This window comes from Lissotriton helveticus, chromosome 10, assembly GCF_964261635.1.
Source record: "Lissotriton helveticus chromosome 10, aLisHel1.1, whole genome shotgun sequence".
Lineage (NCBI taxonomy): Eukaryota > Metazoa > Chordata > Amphibia > Caudata > Salamandridae > Lissotriton > Lissotriton helveticus.
In genome coordinates this window covers 135,307,470-135,327,330 of record NC_136071.1, presented here as the reverse complement: position 1 = coordinate 135,327,330, position 19,861 = coordinate 135,307,470, and the positions used below count along the sequence as shown (strand labels likewise).

Sequence of the window (19,861 nt, the reverse complement as noted above, 5' to 3'; positions counted from 1 at the left end):
GACTCCACACAACCTTTGCAAGGGCCGACTGTTCCAAAAGCCTGTGCCGCAGATTGTCCTGACAACGGACGCATCTCTCCAGGGATGGGGAGCTCATGTGCTCACTTACACAGTGCAGGGACTATGGACGACGCAGCAACAGAAGATGCACATCAACTATCTGGAACTGATGGCAATCTTCATGGCGCTCAAGTCCTTCATTGTACATCTGTGCAACAAAGTCGTGCTAGTCCGGACGGACAACATGACCGCGATGTACTACATTCAAAAGCAGGGAGGCACCCACTCGCCACAGCTGTCTCATCTGGCTCAGAGCATGTGGAAGTGGGCCATTCAGAGGAACATTTTCCTCATGGCAGAACACCTCCCAGGAAAGGACAATCAGATGGCGGATCTGCTCAGCAGGTACAGCCATCAAATGCACGAGTGGGAGTTACACCCATCTGTCCTCCACCCGTACTTCCAGCAGTGGGGTCATCCGGAGATAGACCTGTTTGCCACAAAAGAGAACGCAAAATGCCAACACTTTGCCGCCAGGTTCCCTCACCCACAGTCGCAGGGGAATGCGATATGGATGAACTGGTCAGGCAAATTTGCGTACGCTTTTCCGCCAGCCCCTCTAATACCGCTGGTCGCAAGAAAGCTAAGGCAGCACGAGATGACTCTCATCCTAGTTGCTCCAACGTGGGCGCGCCAGGCTTGGTACACCACGTTCCTCGAACTCTCAGTGGTGCCGCATCAAAGACTGCGCCTCACGCCCAGTCTTTTGACGCAGAACCATGGAGAAATTCAGCATCCAGATCCGCAACAGCTCAACCTGGCGATCTGGCTCCTGAAGTCCTAGAGTTTGGATACCTTAACCTACCTCCGGAATGCATGAACATCATCAAGGAGGCGAGGAAACCAACTACTAGAGCATGCTATGCTGCAAAGTGGAAGCGTTTTGTCATTTACTGTACAGCCAATGACATCAACCCGCTAGATGCATCTATCCCCAACATCATCTGCTATCTGTTGCATCTTTACAAGTGCAATCTAGCGTACACTTCCATTCGGATACATCTATCCGCCATAGCGGCTTATCTCCAGAACAGGCAGCACCTCTCTGTCTTCAGAGTGCCCGCCATTAAAGCCTTCCTTGAAGGTCTGAAACGAGTCATTCCCCCAAGAACACCGCCAGCTCCGGTGTGGAACCTCAATGTCGTTCTCACCAGACTGATGGGACCACCATTTGAGCCACTGCACTCGTGTGAACTCCAGTTCCTTACGTGGAAAGTAGCTTTCCTTGTAGCTATTACGTCTCTGAGGCGTGTCAGTGAGCTGCAGGCGCTCACAATCCAAGAGCCATTCATTCAAATTCATCCAAATAGGGTAGTGCTACGCACTAACCCCAAATTCCTTCCGAAGGTGGTGTCACAGTTTCATCTAAACCAAACTATTGACTTACCAGCATTCTTTCAAAACCCGCAAACGGTGGCGGAAAGAATGCTCCATACCTTAGATGTACGGAGGGCGTTGATGTACTACATAGACAGAACACAACCCTTTAGAAAAACAAAACAACTCTTTGTTGCCTTCGCACCACAACACAAAGGCAACCCGATTTCCAAGGCAGGGATAGCCAGATGGATTGTTAAGTGCATCCAGATATGTTATCAAAAAGCCAAGCGCACTTTAACAATACCCCCCAGAGCGCACTCCACACGCAAACTGGGGGCATCCATGGCTTTCCTAGGGAACATTCCTTTAGAGGATATTTGCAGAGCAGCCACGTGGGTTACACCACATACCTTTACAAAACACTACTGTGTTGATGTGCATTCCAAGCAGCAAGCTGCTGTAGGACAGGCTGTTCTGAAGACACTTTTTCAGGTTTCTGCAGCTGGCACGGGCAACCGCCGCTGATGGAGGGACTGCTATGTATTCTATGCTAAGATATGAATTTAGCAGCCCACATGCCTCGAACTGAATATGCTACTTACCAGTATGCATCTGTTCTTGGCATGTAGGGCTGCTAACATTCATATCGCCCGCCCTCCTCCCCGGTGCCTGTCGCAGCTGCAGATATACTATTGTATTTATTCATTAGCATGGACATCCTTTACACTTTTCACTCCATCTTCTGCCACAATGGCGAAAAACAATCTGGGGATGGAGCCGATGCCCATGCGCACTGTAGTCCAGGGGAGGAGCCACCTATCTCAGGATACTTCGAAGACTCTTCCAGGACAACAATGTGCGATCATCCGAGCCCAACACTAGGCGGCGATCTAATGCTAAGATATGAATGTTAGCAGCCCTACATGCCAAGAACAGATGCATACTGGTAAGTAGCATATTCATTACTCCAGCTTGGGTCACTTTCATTTATCCAGTAGGGCAAAGTATTTTAGGTAGAATGGTGACTTCTCCATCTACACAGTGACACAACGCCAATATAATTTCTTGGTAGTCTGGTCTTGCTGGCATGTCTGTATTGTGCTTCTCTCAATCTTTGACTGTTGTGTTTCCGTTATTCGGTTTATGTCCCTGAAACACCGAAGCAGTTTAGCTCTCCGAAAGTGGTATAAAATAGCTAATATAATATTTTATTAGAGCTTGCTTTCTCAAATAGATTGGCCATAATTGCTCTTCATTCTTGAATGCAGGCCAAGTAATAACATGTGTTTGATAATGCTAAACGTCCCACTCCCTTCCTATTTGGGTCTACATAGATTCTTACCTATGTGAGAAAGGAGGACAGGTCTGGTCTTAAGGCGTTATCGAACCTCTGTTGAAGGAGCCTAAACTATTACTCTTGCAGTATAAACTACCACAGAAGAAAGAACTTTTCATCATGTAGAAATTAAACGTATTCACGCGTATCTCCAGGTTACTATGGTATTTTTCCATCAATGGAAAGTCAGTCCTGTGTGACCAGTTACACAAAGAGATAGCCTGGGAGAGCCTTAAATAGAAGGTGCTCCAAAAATAGCTATTTCCTTTTCAAGGTTCTAGCGATTGTTTTTAAAAGCTTTCCTCAACTGAGCCATTATAGCCTTTTTACTGCGATCTCTCATTCCTGTTCTTGGACATACGGGGGGGGGGGGGGGGTGGGGGAGTGGGTGTTGGAGTAGCAATCCATCAAACCATTGGTACACAATCTGTGCTCATTTTTAAAAAATCTGTTAAAAATCAATGAAAGCCCTGTTGTCGGATAACATTATATTTAATTGTTGAATATTTATATTAGGCTGGACTGCATGTTGTGCCTTTTAGTAATAACTCTTGGAATATTGCCTATTTTAAATGTCGATTGTACCTAATAAAAGTAACTTATTTTAGAGTAAACATTTCCTATTATATGTATTGCTAAATTTCGTTCTATATCAGAAATTACGTTCACTCTTTGAAACTTTTATTTGCATATTTAAGGGAAATACCCTGCTGTTTCTGTGGTTTATTTTTTTAACTACTACTCTTAACAAAAATAGATGGTAAAACAGGTGTTTGGAAAGCACCATGTAGTGTGTGTTTGCTTTTTTTTTGGCTTTATGCCATGTTAGCTGTATGGTTCATCGTGTGCATTGTGCTGATGTTGGAAATTATAACCGTATACTTTCTAAGCATTCGAATGCTTTACTCTTAAAATAGGAGTGTCATCAGAAAGCTGTGAGCAGTAAATGTTTTAGTTGATCAGAGATTACAGGAATAGCGTGACCTATCTAAGATGCTGGGTGCTACTTAGAATGGACAAATAAAAAAAATTTGTTAGGGCACAAAAGCACTTTTGTTGAGAATTGTTAGCTATTTGCTGCCTTGCCCTGAATATATATATATGTATATATATATGCGTCATGGAGGACAGCCGTCCTTAGATAATGCAATAAACTCACTACTGCTCACACAATATTGTGTGTTGGTGGCTCGTCATTGAACGAAAATTTCTGGGGGAGGAGGTCCGCACCTGCTTGGTTCCGCTGTGATATCGGCGGTCAGGATTTTATATATATATATATATATATATATATATATATATATATATAGATATATCTATATATATATAGATATATATATATATATATATAGATATATATATATATATCTCTAACTCCCCCCCCCCCCCCCCCAACTCTCCGTCACTCATTACCACGCTCTGGAGTCACACCAGCCAGGATACAGAGCACACGGACCAGTTAGGTGATTTCCTAATTTAATTTTCTAGTGCAGGTAGTCTCATGACGTTTAGGCTCCAAGAGCCTTGTTCACATGACAATGTTCTCGTATATGATTGGTCCTTATAAAGTGTCAGTGATAGGTTCATTGTCGTCACATGAGAGGGCTGTGCATGGACATAAATAAAATACTGGGTTTACAGGGTGATTGCAATGTGTGACAAAGTTGTTTCAATATTATTTGCAAATTACAGTACAATACCGAATTATAACAACACTTGACACTGTAAATCATACTTTGAATTTACAAAATTGATGGTTTTATGGTTAAGAACAAGATGTCACCGTAAAATACCTTCTATTTTAAAGACTATAGGAATTAAAATTAAAAATTTCTCAGTGTCTCTGGGTACAGCATAATTGATTATAGTGCCAAATAAATGTTAATTATTGTGTTTAAGATCAACACATGTAAAAGGTGCAAGTGCAAGAGTCTCAATGTGCAAATATCGCCTTTAGTGCAAATGTTTGTGCAAACTATGCAATAGTGGAAATCAAATCAAATTGGATATACTCGCAACCTTCTATCTGTTTTCATTATGTTAGAGTATCGGCACTAATGAGATCAAAGATAAATAACAATAGGTTATATAAAAATCTTCAATCCATGCCTATCTTCAAATGGTTACACACAGTTGTGTTGATCAAATAAAAGTACACCATACAATATTGAATCAAGATTTGGTGACACCAGAGAATGTAGTCTTGGTAAAATACTATTGTTTAAAAACAACCTAAAATATTTCCAACCACAATGTTGTTAAAACCCTTTGAAAAACCTGGCAAAAAATTCATATTATGTACATGCATTGTGATACAAGTGATTTAAGTGTCTTTTAAAAGGTAAACTGAATTGACTGATCATGAATTAAGACCCGTACAGTCAAACCAGTTCCTGAAGTGCCCTAAAGTGATAATGATCAATATACCTAAAAAGTAGCAGTACAATCAGTTTCTCGTATCGGGGTTCCCTAGGTAACTCTTATTCCCTCAACCTCACATGATCCTTCCCAGCCGGGTGGTATCTATTGATGAGGCATATAGTTGGGAAATCTAATGTTATTCTTCATGATTCAAAAAGACTCTTACGGTAAACACGTATATAAATCCTCGGTTACATTAAGGCCCCCAGGACTCTTGGTGTTGAGCAACAAGATATATTTTGTTTCCAGTTTCCTCAATTTGGCCTCTCTGTCCCCTCCTCCTCTACTAGCATTTACCGAATCAATCACCCAATATTTCAGGGTAGCATTGTTGCTTTGATGGTATTCCCTGAAATGCCGAGCCACTGGATAAGTGTTGTCGCCATTGGTGATTGCCCGTAAATGCTGAAGGATACATTTGTGGACAGCATGTTTAGTGCTGCCCACATATCTTAATAGACAGGGGCATTGTAGGATGTACACTGCAAATTCAGTCTTGCAGGTCAATACCTGCATGATGGGATGTTGTATGTCAGTAAACCCATCCCTGTAGATTTTAGTATTTACTCCATGGAGGCAGGCTTTGCAGGTTTTACACCGATAAAAGCCTTTGTGTTCCTGCCACCAAGAAGATTTGACATAGGGTTCTGGATTGGTCTCCACCAAATGATCTCGTAAGGAGGGAGCCCTACTGAATGTTATGGACACTTTTGTAGGGAGAGTAGTGCCTATGATGGTATCATTATTTACCAGGGACCAATGTTTATTCATGATCTTATAAATCTGCTGATGTTGTCTGCTATAACCTGTAATAATACGAAAATTAGTACTCTCCTCTTTTCTGTTACCAGCTTTCTCCATTGTAGTTATTGTAGGTTGACCGGTTTTATTGGTCAGTAGCTCCTCCCTAGAGAATATCATGGATTTCTCGTTTGCTTTGTGAATCAACTGACTAGAATATCCTCTTTCAAGAAAACGTATCTTGCTTGCCTCCTGTGCCCTCTCCAAGTCAATGGGGTTACTACACACTCTGCGTAATCGCAGCATCTCCCCGTAGGGGATGCTGGATACCAAGTGTGCAGGGTGTGCACTCGCAGCATGTAATATGCTGTTTCCAGCAGTGGGTTTGCGAAAGATTCTGGACTCAATATGTCCGTTGTTAATATATAGTTCAGTGTCCAAGAATGTCAGTTTCCTGACTTAGGGTAGCGGTAAACCTCAAGTTAAGGTCATTCATATTGATATCATCAATGAATTTTAACGCTTCTTCTTTGCTACCCCTCCAAACAACCAACAGGTCGTCGATGAAACGATACCAGGCGACTAAATTATTTTGGATGTTATGTCGGTATTCTTGGCCCAGGACCAGCTCCTCCCAAGCTCCCATGTGTAAACATGCAAAGCTGGGGGAGAAGCTGGCCCCCATTGCCACTCCCTGTAGTTGGCGATACAGTTGCTGGTTAAACAGAAAAACATTGTTAAGTAACATTACATTATGATCCTTGAATTCCGGATCCCTCTTTGACAAATAGTGATCAACAGCTCGTATACCATCACTGTGTGTGATATTGGTGTATAAGGAACATACATCCGATGCAATAAGCCAATCTCCATGGACCCATTCCACGTCTCTTACTTTTATATCAAAAGTGCAGCTCCTGACCGCCAATTGCAAAGCGGAACCAAACTGGTGCGGACCTCTTCCCCAAGATGTACGTTCAATGACGGGCCACTACACGAAGTTATGCAAGCAGTATTACAGATTTTATTGTAATTTTGTTGTGACTAATGTCCCCCCATGACGCGTTTCACTCCGTGAAAGGAGCTTGATCACATGACGCGCCCCGAAACACATTACAAATTTAAAGTGCTTTAAAAGCCCAAGCAGCCTTAAAAAATAGGCTGAAAGGCAACCATGTGTAGTAAATACATTTAACGACTAAGAGTTGCAAAAAATCAGAGTACAAGAGGTTCACAGAAAGTGTCAAATAGTTGGTACATTTGAATAAAGTATTGTATTGCTTATCCACAATGATGATAGTGTTGGCAAGTGCCCTTTAAAATCACAAAGATCATCAAAATATAATCGAACATAGAGTAGCAGCAACAACAGTTGTTTATATAAATGTTTGTGCACCGCTAGATCACAGTGCAATGTGATACTATTCATTCAAATTAATACCCTTCATATAGAATGAATTGATAAAATGCAAGTGCAAAAAGAATCAGAACCCCATATATGGAGAATTGTCAAATAACAGCAGCTGGAACTACTAAAGTGCAAGTGCACAGTTCAAAGATGGATTAATATTTAAACCGAACCTCTCAAAAAAAATATTTTAAGACATGAATAACATTTTTATATTAGATCAAGCCGCATAAGTCATTTTGAGTGGAAAAAAGGGATAATGTGCAAATAAAGCATCAAAAAGAATAAGCAAAGAAAACTAGCAGCACTACTGAGGCATAATGTTGGGAACCTAAAATTAAATAATACAGTGAAGTTACATAACAGCGCTACCATTGGAAATAAAGACCAAAATAACACTGTAAGTACAGGCATAAACCAATACCAAGAATCAAAGACTTGGAGACTTATAGAAAGTTATACAGATCCTCATTAATATTCAACCCTTTCGGAACTCTAGTGTCTAACAAAAGGATGAAATAGGTTTCCCTCTGTCTGAGCAATTTGTCACGATTCCCTCCCCGTCCGGTGTTAGGGACTGAACCTAGAACAGTGTACTCCAAATCCTTCAGTTTGTTGTCATGTATGGATTTAAAGTGTCTAGCCACCGGATAATTACTATCCGATTTAATGATGGCTCTTGCGTGTTGCAAGATACGTTTGTTGATTGGAAGCTTTGTGCTTCCTATGTACTCCAAATTGCAAGTACATTTCAGTTTATAAATTACATATTCCGATCGGCAGGTCAGGTATTCTTGAATGGCAATCTGCTTCTCGCTAAAAGGCTTACGTGAGCAGTTGATACGCGTTGACAGTTTCACTCGCAAACGCTTGAAATAAAGATTCGCCTTTTGTAATCTACATTCGGCATTGGATTGAACTTGAGATTCAATGCTGCTTTGATTTAACTGTGTGTAATTTCGTCAGCTCGGGGCATTTTCTTTACTACTTCTTTTACACCTTCATCAGCAAGATTCTTCAGGTACTTGATAATCATCTTATCTGCTTGTTCTATCACAGTGATGAAAAGACTACTCAGCCAGTCCCTCTGTCTCCAATATATTAAGCTTTTTGGTGATATCGGGTGGTGGTGGTGCTTTCAAGAAGGTGGCAGTATTGCAATCGTTTGTGAGATTGGCTGGCATTTAGGGTGGAATTCTCCCCGACACTGGATGCTCTCCGCTAGGACCTGCTTCATCCTTACCATCTCTAAGGCCTGTGACGTGCTGGCCTCTGGGTCATCTTGGACTGTCTGTGGAAGCATGACCTCCCTCTTGGTCGTCTCCATGGGAGTCCTTTGCTTTCATGAGACTTTGAGTTGTTCTTAGCCACCACCAGGCAGCTTTGGTGTTGTGCTGCTTTGATTATGGACAGCTCTACAAGCACAACCCCGGTGCTTCCTCTGGGGTCACTTTCCCCCAGTGCTGTGACACGATGACTCCCTTTCCTCAGTTCTGGTAAGTAGATGACCATTTCTTATTTTTGAATTTCGGCACTTGTAAGTGTCTGTCTATTCTGCCTGCCACCTGGTTGATCTCTGCATCACAACTCTTCTGTGCGCAGCGTTATCTTGCAATTTGCTGTCACTATTTGCTGCTCTTTCAAAATCTGGTTGTATTGGCCTATAGTGTTATCACTCTGTATGATGTATGGCTTTGAGTTGCGTACCCACGCTGTACCTTTCTATGTGGCCTTCTCAGCCAACGATAGGAAGACTTCTCAGCAAAGCTTTTGTTATCATCAAATGCTTTACATGGACTAGTGCTTTGCTTTAACTTCACATATGCCAAATGTCGATTGTGCACTTAGACGGAGGCACACGTGGCATGCACGAGCAGTTTGCTGGACCCCGGCAAACTCTCTGAGAGAGCACTGTCAATCTTCGGGTTACTTATCCCCTATCTCGTTACCAGTTGTTGTGTCCGCACCAGCCTGGTACTTGCAATGACTACTCCGCACACGGAGCTTAGTATAACACGTCTTTATTCTTTTGTGTCTAACAGCAAACTCAACGCAGCGGCTAGACTCATTACGGGATCGAGAAAATTCGATCACATTTCCCCGCACCTGAAAGCACTAAACTGGCTACCTTACGAGGCCAGAATCCAAATGAAGATGGCCTGCATTACACACAAAGCGGTCCACCACAACACGCCTAGATACCTGGCTAAGAAACTTAAGCTTTCAGGGGGTAACAGAATAACTAGAAGCGCAAAAGAACTACTACTACGACCAGCCTTTTTCCACAAGAAAAAGACCTACAACCGAGCATTCTCCGGAGCGGCCCCCAGAATATGGAACTCCCTCCCTCCAAACATCAGGATGATTCAAAATACCATGTCATTCAAACGGGAACTGAAGAGCCATTTGATGAGTAAATACCCGACATAGAAAAACTAAGATGACTGAGACGGTCACCTACAAGAATGGAGGTCACTTCTCGTCATGAAACATGACTGTTGCCGTGTTCAAGCTGAGACTAGACACCTATATCTATATCTCACAGTTAAACATTATAACTGCTACCTCATTGTATTTATCTACCCTTTTCATCCTTGCGATGCACTTGAATACCTTATAACCCTACCCCACCGAGCTAGATGTGATATTTCTGACCTGAGCTCAGCCTGCTCGTCATCTATTGCTAATCGGGCATTTAATAGGGGTATATATATTTAATTCACGTCCCTACAATACACTGCCTTCTACCTCATATCTATTTGTTACTATTAATGTTAATATAATGTCTATATGTCATCTCTTTCTATGTTAAGCTACTACTGCTAATTGCACAGATACTAGGAACACTCATGTCTAATCACAGCGTTGAGTATAGTACCTGCTACCTCAGATCAATTTGCTATTATCAATGCTATTTGAATGTCGATATGTGTATTTCTTTCTTTCCTTGTGAAGCGCTCTGATACCCACGGGTCTTGTCCGCGCTATACAAAACTCTATAAATAAATAAACTCTATAAATAAACTCAAAATTCTAAACCTGCATCCACTTCACTCCTCTTGAACGCTTACATCACAGTTCTACAGAGTCAATCGGGAGCCACAAGGGTTCCGTTATTGCAAACTGACACTACACTACAAACGTGAATGCCTTCTAGTTAATTGCAGCATAGGAGATGACTACCCAAACAAAATAGGTTGTATCCATGTAGTCAAATGTAATCTCCTTGCACAAAACGGGTACTTTTCATAGTGCCTGACTACGCTGCATGATATGTTAATCTAAAAACAACCAGTTCTGTTAATGTGGCTGCATCTTTTTATAATGGCAGTTTCGGTATTCATTCCTTCTGCTTTCTCATTCCATATCACAATAGAATCCCACACTAGTCAGACGCTGGAAAAACATGACTCTTGGTCCAGTTTTAAATCCATTTTCCCTGGATTCCTTACCTAAACTTATATACTGATTAATGCCTTTATCGCTCTAATAGCAGTGATGTGATTTGTGTGCACCTAAGAAATAAGTGAAAAACCGCAAAAATATCACTTCAAGTGATTTACACCGCAGTTGATCATAGAGAAGAAACAGTTGTGGTCGATTGCACTCTAGTGGACAAACAAGCTGGAATCCCCTGCAAAACTTTCTTCGTTAATGCTAGCTTGTGAATTAAAACTCATGTTCAAAAACTAATAAGGTCACCTGAGACGTATAATCTTATTTTAAAGAAATTGCAAAATCATACGCCGGCTCATACACTTTTTAACTGTGCAACTCTTGAGTGGACTTTTTAGGTCTCGCACCTGGCGACGCAGTGCGAAGCTCTGTTGCCAGCGAGACCTTCTTGTTGCCGACTTGCCTCGGAAGTGGGACAGGAGATGGGCACGCGCAGAACTTTTGGCGATTTGAGCAGGTGTACGCACACGTACAGCCACGCGCACACGGTGTGCACATCTCCTGTCCCGCTTCCCAGGCAAGTCAGCATGCAGCCCATGTGCCTACTTTTATTAGCTCTGGTTTTATTTCTTAATTCCAGGCCTTGGGACACTGCTGAGGGTCGCTGGGACTCCGGTATCTGCCACAATATAATTTGCTGTTGCAGTGCGGTTTGACACTTGTTTTTGAGTGCGTCAGACGTGGTTGTGCAGCAGCTGCTGAAGCAGGTCCATGTCTGACTGCGAGTGTTGATGGCTTGCTATTTGTACAATCAGGATCTTTCACTTACAGTAGAGTCCCGTCAAGGGCAGCCAGTGTCACTCCAGGTGTGGGATCTAGGTTAGTAGGTCATCTTTATTGCTCGAGTGTGAAAACAGTTGCAATACACTACACAGTAAATAAATACATAAACATATATTCAAAAAGTGACATCCTTTCCATTCTCTCTAGTACCCATATCGGTCACTAGGCAGTGATATTTCTGAGGGCAGAGACTCGTCACGGGGAATTTACATCCGGGTGGGAACAGGAGGAGAGAGTGTGATGTTATGGATCAGGGCAGTCTGCCACTTGGCTGTGACGTCACGCAAGAAACCTATTTCAGATTGTGATTCTATTCTGTGAAGAACCAGGAATAAAATGACGTCACGAACCAGGAATAAAATGACATCACGAACCAGGAATAAAACGACGGAGCCCGCGTCTGACGGAGCTATGGCCCCAGTAGAGGGCGGGCTTCATGGCGTTTGCCTGTCTTAGTCGCTCTTGTTTACTCCGGCGCTGCGAGCCTACCTTGTGCATCCAGCAGCGAAATGAGGTTTCGGGTCTGAAGCCCGTCTGCTAGTACCGTGGGCCTCTGGGGCTGTTAATACTTACACAATCAAACCTTCAGTTTTCTGCACTCCGTCTGATCTGTGCCGTGTGTTCAGAAGCACATGTTTGATGGGGGTATTACCCCCGAAGCCTGCCTGGAGCGTTACCGTAGGACCGTGATGCTCGCCTGGGATTTACATGCAGCCGTTTAGTAGACTCGACACAAACATTACAACTATGTTCAATAAACAGCAAGCATTAATTTTAGGTTATTTGCAGTTAAAGGAATGAAGTAACTAGTGTCCTCTTTCACCGAAACCTTTGAAACACGTTCACTTTTAAAGGCATATGATAAAGGCTCTTTAAAATTCAAAAAGTGTTTTTCATTAACATGCAGAGCGTCAATAATCCGTGCAATTAGAAGTCTTTTTTTAAAGTGATAATTTTTTTTCATTATTTTTGAAACATTCATGTCTCCCACCCTGACCACCATACCAGTATTGAACTAAGAGGCTAATTAGTTGTTATGTGCACCCTTGAAAATGTCAGGTTGCTATAATTCATAAACGGCATTCTAATTTATGAAATCAAACCCAGGCGAAGGTTGTGTACAACGCACATCCCAAAGTCTTGTATAATATTTTCCTGTAGGTGTTGCTGATATTCATCGAGTTCCTGGGGCCAGCTGCCTGTGGACAGGTAGAGATTCTATTGCCTGTAGTTATGGTCTCAGCATGCTTATTTTTCTGGCGAGATGGGAGTGAAGGAAGTGGGGACATGAACGACCAACGGTGTATTGTATACACTTACCAGGCATTCACTCTTGTCTTGCAGCTTTCTCTCATCGCCTGCCCTCCCATCGAGTCCGGTACTTGCGCAAGTATTGACGTGTCACCCACGGAGACGTGCAGTGAGAGAACAGGCAGAGGGCTCTGTCCTCCAAAGCCACAGAGGATCCCCATTGCCATTGTATTTGTGAGAGTTTGAGCTATTGACATTCTAAATGAAAATGCCTATTTATGCGTTTTGAAAAACAGGCCCTTTGTACTAATAGTCGGAGAAGCAAGGCTGGCAGTAACTGTGCCTCTTTTACTGCCATGCTTGCTTCTCTTAAACACCGACTATAAATACAAAGGGCCTGTTTACGGACCGCTTCCAGGTTTTCAAAACGCATAAATAAAAGGCATTGTCATTTACAATGCCAATAGCTCAAACTCTCGCAAATGCGAGACCTATAACATTGCAAATGCTTGTTTCATATTAAAATTGAAACATTGCATCTTACCATGACGGCACCTGGAAAAACATTTCAACCCATGCTAGTCTGTTTTTTCTGCCTGGATTTTCCTTTTTTGGAACATTAATCACTGGTTAGTTTTCCTCCATGGTTGCCCTCTAGGTGCTCCATGACTTTTGTCCTTCCTGAGATTTGAAAGCAATTGCCCCGCTAATTTCTTGGTACTTCTGGTACCGTTCTGGTACCGTTCTAACACATCAATAAAACAGGATGTATTTTCACGCCCTTAAAGGAGCAGTGGTTATACTACTTCTCAAAAAGATCTCACCCTGCACCCTCTATCTTGGAAAATTATCACCATATATCCTTAATTTTGTTACCGCCATAAAGTTTTGAGTGAATTAAAAAAAAATAGCGTGAATATTTACACATTATACTTAACGGAATTGCTAAATTAGAATACTGAAGAGTTTGAACAGTAATTCTCTTTCACGTGCATGCTCCTTCACGTGCATGCTCCTTTGCAGGTCTTGGCTACAGACATCTTTAGCTGTCTAATGGTCAGGCTTGCTATTACCTTTATACCAGACCGCTGTAATTATGCAGCAGGAGAAGGCCAAATTATGTGGCAGGGTTGACTAAATTATGTGGCACGAAAAGGCAAACTATGTGGCATAATAATGCATATTTCATGATAGTACTACTTCGTTATTTTTACACTGTTTTCTGGGCATAGGTTGTACCTCATTAGTATCAGTTTAACTCCAAAACATAATAAGCAACAGAAAGATGAACAGTAAACCTTTGCAAAAGGTCTTCCACTGCACATCAGCATGAGTCAGTGCATTTTTAGTAACGTTTGAACCGTTTGAGCTAGAGACACGTTTTTTTTATCCCTGCAGATTATGCAACAGATGATGGTTTATGGGACAGATCCATAATTATGCGAAAAACTCAGCACAATCGCATAATTCCAGTGGCCCTATATATGTGAATATATATTCCAAAGACCACATGAATTCTCTGCACTTCCGTTAGGCGAACAGAGAAACACAGAGAAACACGAACCACTGGAAATTCTGGCACTATTCTTTATTGTTCCCCAGATATGACGTGTTTCGGACACCACTTGTCCTTGATCACATATCAGAAAACCCAGTTCGCCATTTAAAAAATATTATATATGTATATGTGTCAGGCCGTTAGTAGTGATTGGATTGCTTTGCTGTTTCTCTCAGTTTTAGATTCAGTGGCTTTCCTCCCTGTTCTTGTTGCTCCTGCCCTGGAGCCTTTAGGTTTCAAAGCGTTCTGATTTTTTTACCGTTATCCTTCCTCTTCTGACGTTGCATCCATTAGGGGAAGTATTTTTTAAATTTTATTTTACGCACTTCAAGGGAGTGCATGTTTTTTCTCTCACTCTCCCCTGTGTGCTGCTTTTCCTTCATTGCCCATCTCGCTTGCATTGCGTCTTCTGACTGACACCCTTTTTTTTTTTTAACACTTTGTTGACTTTAGCGAACTCAGTCATTTATGTTGTGTCTGTCTGGCCAAAAATGAGCCAGTACTCAACTCTTCTCCTGCGGCGAGTGCAGAGTTGATGGTTACAGCTTTTAATCACTTAATAATATTCAGGGGCACTAATCCACCCACAAGCTCAACCTGCTTTTTCCTGGCATTTTAATGTTTTTTTTATGATGTAGAAGGAAATATCCCAAGGAGAAAGACTCATCTTCTGTACTTAAGAGGAAATATCCTTGTTTCCTTATTCAACTGTTTGTATTTAGACACTTTCTTTTTATAGCTTGTAATAATAAGTCATCAGTTCAAGTTAACATAAGCATGGAAAAAGCATGGCTAAGTCAGTAGGTTTCACAGTCGACACCTTATGGATTTGCAATACTTGTTCCTAATTCCCATCCTCGTTGTGACAGTCCATACAGAGTTAGACATTATTATTATTATTATTATTTCAGATCTTGGATAATGAATTTGCTAAGTAATGTTGATTATGATATTGTTATTCCTCTCTACATCTTGTGGTTCAAATAAAAAAGGAGATGTATTGAATTGCTGCCCCATTCTCATTTGGCCCATGCTGCCCCTGCCCTTCTCTGGTACCTACTGCCCGACCCTTCGTCTGTGAAAGAGTTGGTGTCTTAAAGACATGCCTTTCTAGGTTGTAGATTGCAGGTTGTTAATGCACTGCTGCAGAGATCTGTCTTATCATAGTCTGACAAGCTGTCAATCATTCTTCCATCAGATCATGAGTTCTGTCAGCAACTAGAGAGAATGCCATGTGCTACATTATAGCAATATCTACCAAGTCATTATTCAACCTCAAAAAAGTCCGCACAAACGGCTGATGAGAAAAAATTAAATGGCTATTTTTACTCTGAGAGAGAGCCAAGCAAGGGCATTCTAAATGAGTTGAAAGAATGGATTGTACAAATGAAGGCTCACTGATGGGGTCTTGAAATGATCTAGTGAGAAAGAGCAAGCGAAAAGCAGGAGCAGCCTTGCACAGTAAGAAGGTAAACATTGGAACTGCGGTGGGAGTTAGTGTTCTTCTCCATATTTAGCTCCCTCATCCACCTATACCTTCTGTAAACAAAGCCTAAATTGGATGTTTCTGAGCAAAATACTCGAACTGTAGATATAAACATGCTTTTTAAAATACATTATCTGTTATACCTATTGTACTTTGACACTACAACCAAAATTTCTGACTTTAGTTAGGTGACAGTCACCCAATGAAGAAATTCCCTCACCAGCCCCGTAACACCACAGATTAGGAAACCAATAGCAACAGGAAGATTGGCAGGAGCTCCAGGTCCCAACGGCATTCCGCCAATACTGTGCACTATCCTGAATTCTGGAGCAATGTGTTAGAACCTGTTTTTAATATGCACTTGAAACATCCACAATTCCAGAGTCCTGGGGAGGTTCAATCATAAGCCCACTTTACAAACAAGGCGAGAGGTCTGAGCCCAAAAATTACTGCTTGATAGCCCTCATAGACATTGAGGCTAAATACTATGCTGGCTTATTTTAAACGACCTAGCCACCTGGGCTTCTACGAATCGCATAATTCCACCAACACAAACAGGATCCCAGCAAGGACAAGGTACAACAACAAACATCATGGCTCTAACATTACTTATGGATGCGGCGAAGCAGGGAAAGTATCCCCTGTTTTTCTGTTTCATAGACTTTACAGCCGCGTTCAATCATGTGGATAGAACAAAACCATGGCAAAAAGTAGATGGTTGGGGAATACCTTCCCCTCTTTTAGACTAGCTCAGGAACCGGCACACCAGCACCTGGTTCAGGATAAAGCTAGGCGCTGGGACACACATGTCGAAAAAAAAATACCCCCTCAAAAGGGCTAAAACAAGGATGCGTCCTTGTCCCGTCACTTTTTAATCTTTTCCTACCCGATATTCGATGGGGGAACTGGATAGGTGGACAAATCGTACCCCAAAATTAGGAAATATGTCCCTATCAAATCTGTTATACGCCGATGATTTCGTTTTGATAAGCCGGACCCCCATCGGACTTCAACACCTCTTTAATGTGACTCACAACTTTTCGCAACGGAATTCCTTACAAATAAATTATAATAAGACAAAAACTATGGCAGTAAACTGCCATAAGAAGAAAAGCCTTAACTGGTTCCTGGATGGTCACGACTTAGACCAAGCAGCAAGTTATAAATATGTGGGATTAAGATAAGATCAAAACAACTTTTAGACCACAGATATAATCCCTGCGGAGAAAGGCGGTAATGACATGCTTAGCTATAAAACCCTTGAAGAAGCTGCTGCCGGATCTAACACTCGACCCCTTATTAAAGGTCCTGCTAGCAAAACTCGAACTCCAACTACAATAACATATGGGAGCATATCGATAAAGGAAAAGACACTGGAGCCCTAGATAATATAATAACGAATTCACATCGAGCAATCTTCCAGCTCCACAAGTATGCTTCCCCAGCCCAAATATGGTTGGAGTTTGGGCTTCAAAAACAGTCAATTGAAAGAAGGGGAGCATATGTAAAATGCTGGCATAAAATCAATGGAGGAAGGATCCTTGAATCACCACCTTTGGACAGAGTTGCTTCGTCCTGAAAAATCGCTAGACAAAGCGTACCTGCAGGAACCCGTCAAACTTCTAGGTCTGACAGGCCTTTGGAGCATTACCTTGTCACACTCCGTATTTAAAAAAGCTGTAATAAATGTAACCCGTCTATTGTCTGTTATAGAGGACGAAAAAAACATCCATACGATCTCATGGCTGGGTAGTACTAAACACGTACAAAGCCCTTAAACCTCAATCTCACTTGAATATGGGAATAAAAACCATCATCAAGGAAAAAATCTTAAAACTCCGCTTGGGGGTTGGTGCAATTAACCAATTCCTACCTCCTTGGGAGAGAAGAGGAGGCGACCAGCCTTATAGTCTGTGTGGACGGGGAGTCATCTGCATCTGTAACAACTTAAGGGACATAAGGATAACCCTGTTAAAACCAATGTTCAGACAGCATGGAGTTGGGACCTGCAGACAAGCGGCATTGCTGTGCTTCAACCCAGAGAGAGTGCAGCTCAATTGTCGACGTGTACATTTTTTTGACATAACAGCTAAGCAACTGAAAAATTCACCCACGTGGTCCATGAAACAACTTACATCAGAAGTGATCTTAGATGGGTTAATTTTCATAGAGCAAGAGGTAGAAGATCTACCAACTGAGCCTTAGCCTTAATGACCTTTCTTCCTTTCTTCTCTTTAAAACAGCAATCTGAGGCAAAAAACGTGAGCCTCTTAATAGTGCCTCTTTATTGCAGCCGCATTGTTGTGTTTTAATCCTGAGAGAGTGCTGCTAAGATGTCGACTTACAAAATGTTTCGACATTACAGCAAAGAGATTGAAAAATGTTACCATGTTGACTACGGAACAACTTATAACGGAACAGCCATTACCTGAACCAATTTTTATAGGGTAAAATGGAATAAGGTTTAATAATTGAGTCTAATGATTTTTGTTTCTCCTTTCTTAAAAATCTTTAATTGGTGCACACAATGTGGTCTTTAATATAATGCTTTTACTGTATATGAGCAAGACGCTTTTTCATTTAAAGTTTCCAATGTATGCGATGGTTTTAATTAATCAAGCATAATAAAATTCAAATTCAATGAAAAAATGCACCCAGCAGAGCAAAGTTAATCTCATGGGGAAGAAACAAGGCCAGTATTTGTTTGGGTGGTCTTGGGTAGCCCTTTGCCATTAGCAGGAGTGTTGGAGGCCTCCTAGGGCATCATCCTGTGGAATTCGTAGACTATTTGGTTGTCTGCCTGGTTGGGGGAGGGGTGTATGAAAGGGCATGATCTGGACCGAAAGGGGATCCAGCCTTGTAGGGTAAGGTACCTCCTACAAATCTCAAATATAATCTCATGAGAAAGAAGCTTATAAATCATGTAAATAATTTCACCAATGACTGCTGTTGACCAGAACATCCTTGTGAATGAACATTTCCCACTCTAATCCATTCCAAGACTGTTTGTGAGAAAGCTGCTCTTCAAGAGGCCAGCGTGTACTCATGATTAAACTGCTCCTTAATAATGTTCTTACCTTAATTTATAACTGTGTACGTTAATTTCAGAAATCTGTTTAAGGCTTGATAAATGTGTGTGGTACAAGCCAATATGTTAAAGCTTGCTTTTAATGTTTTTCTCAAATGCCTTTTGTTTTTCAGAACAATGCTTTTCCCATTCCATCCTGTCTGGTTGTATGATCCTGCTCTTCTCCATCAATGGTGAGGCATCTGATTGATTCAGGTACTCAGTCTCTCTTCTGTGGTACCAGTCTGGGCCCCGCCATGGAATGCACGGCAGCGGAGTCACGTTCTAGTTCAAATTCCTTACCGCTTTCAGCACCTCAGCCTGCACAGCCTCGAAAGAAACGACCAGAAGACTTCAAACTAGGCAAAATATTAGGAGAAGGTTCTTTCTCAACAGTGAGTGTTTTGCCTGCATTTTTCTTTGTTTTTTTGTGTTTAAGAAGTTTTTGAGTTTTCAAGTACATAAGACAAAAAAGAAAATAAGAACAACCAAAAAAGGAGCAGCAATTATAAATATATACAGCATATTACAAAATATAGATGAGCAAAGATCATAGTGGTGTATTATGAGCATAGCATTGAGGAGAAAAAGGGAGGAAAAGTAGGAGAAAAAGAAGAGAGATAGAGAAGAAAAGGAAGGAAAAAGAAGAGGAAGAAAGGTTTAAAATTATGTATAAGAATATTATAGAAAAAAGAAGAAAAGGACTAGTGTACTGGAGTAGTAGTAGAGAGATATGATGTAAAAGGTAGCCAAAAAGATCAGATTTAATTTTTTGAGAGAGGGAAATGGAGGAAACATTAGCAATTCTGTGCTCATTACAAGTAAAATTCCACCACGTTAATGAAGATATTTTAGAATTATCTTTCCAGGATGATAAGATAACTTTGAAGGCTAATGCAATAAAAAGGTCAAATAACATGGAAATAGGAGATGAGTCATCAACATCAGGTGAAGAAGAACCGAGAATAACATTT

General features: G+C 41.5%; 1 protein-coding gene across 2 annotated transcripts in view; it reads left to right on the top strand.

Annotated features, from left to right (window-relative positions):
- PDPK1 (3-phosphoinositide dependent protein kinase 1) overlaps nucleotides 1-19,861 on the top strand; it is a 257,044-nt gene that overhangs the window by 56,768 nt on the left and 180,415 nt on the right. For both annotated transcript variants that reach the window (XM_078664942.1, XM_078664943.1), the window contains exon 2: nucleotides 19,022-19,282. In XM_078664942.1, the coding sequence (XP_078521068.1) occupies nucleotides 19,079-19,282 (204 nt within the window). In that variant the 5' untranslated portion in view covers nucleotides 19,022-19,078. The remainder of the gene's footprint in view (nucleotides 1-19,021; nucleotides 19,283-19,861) is intronic.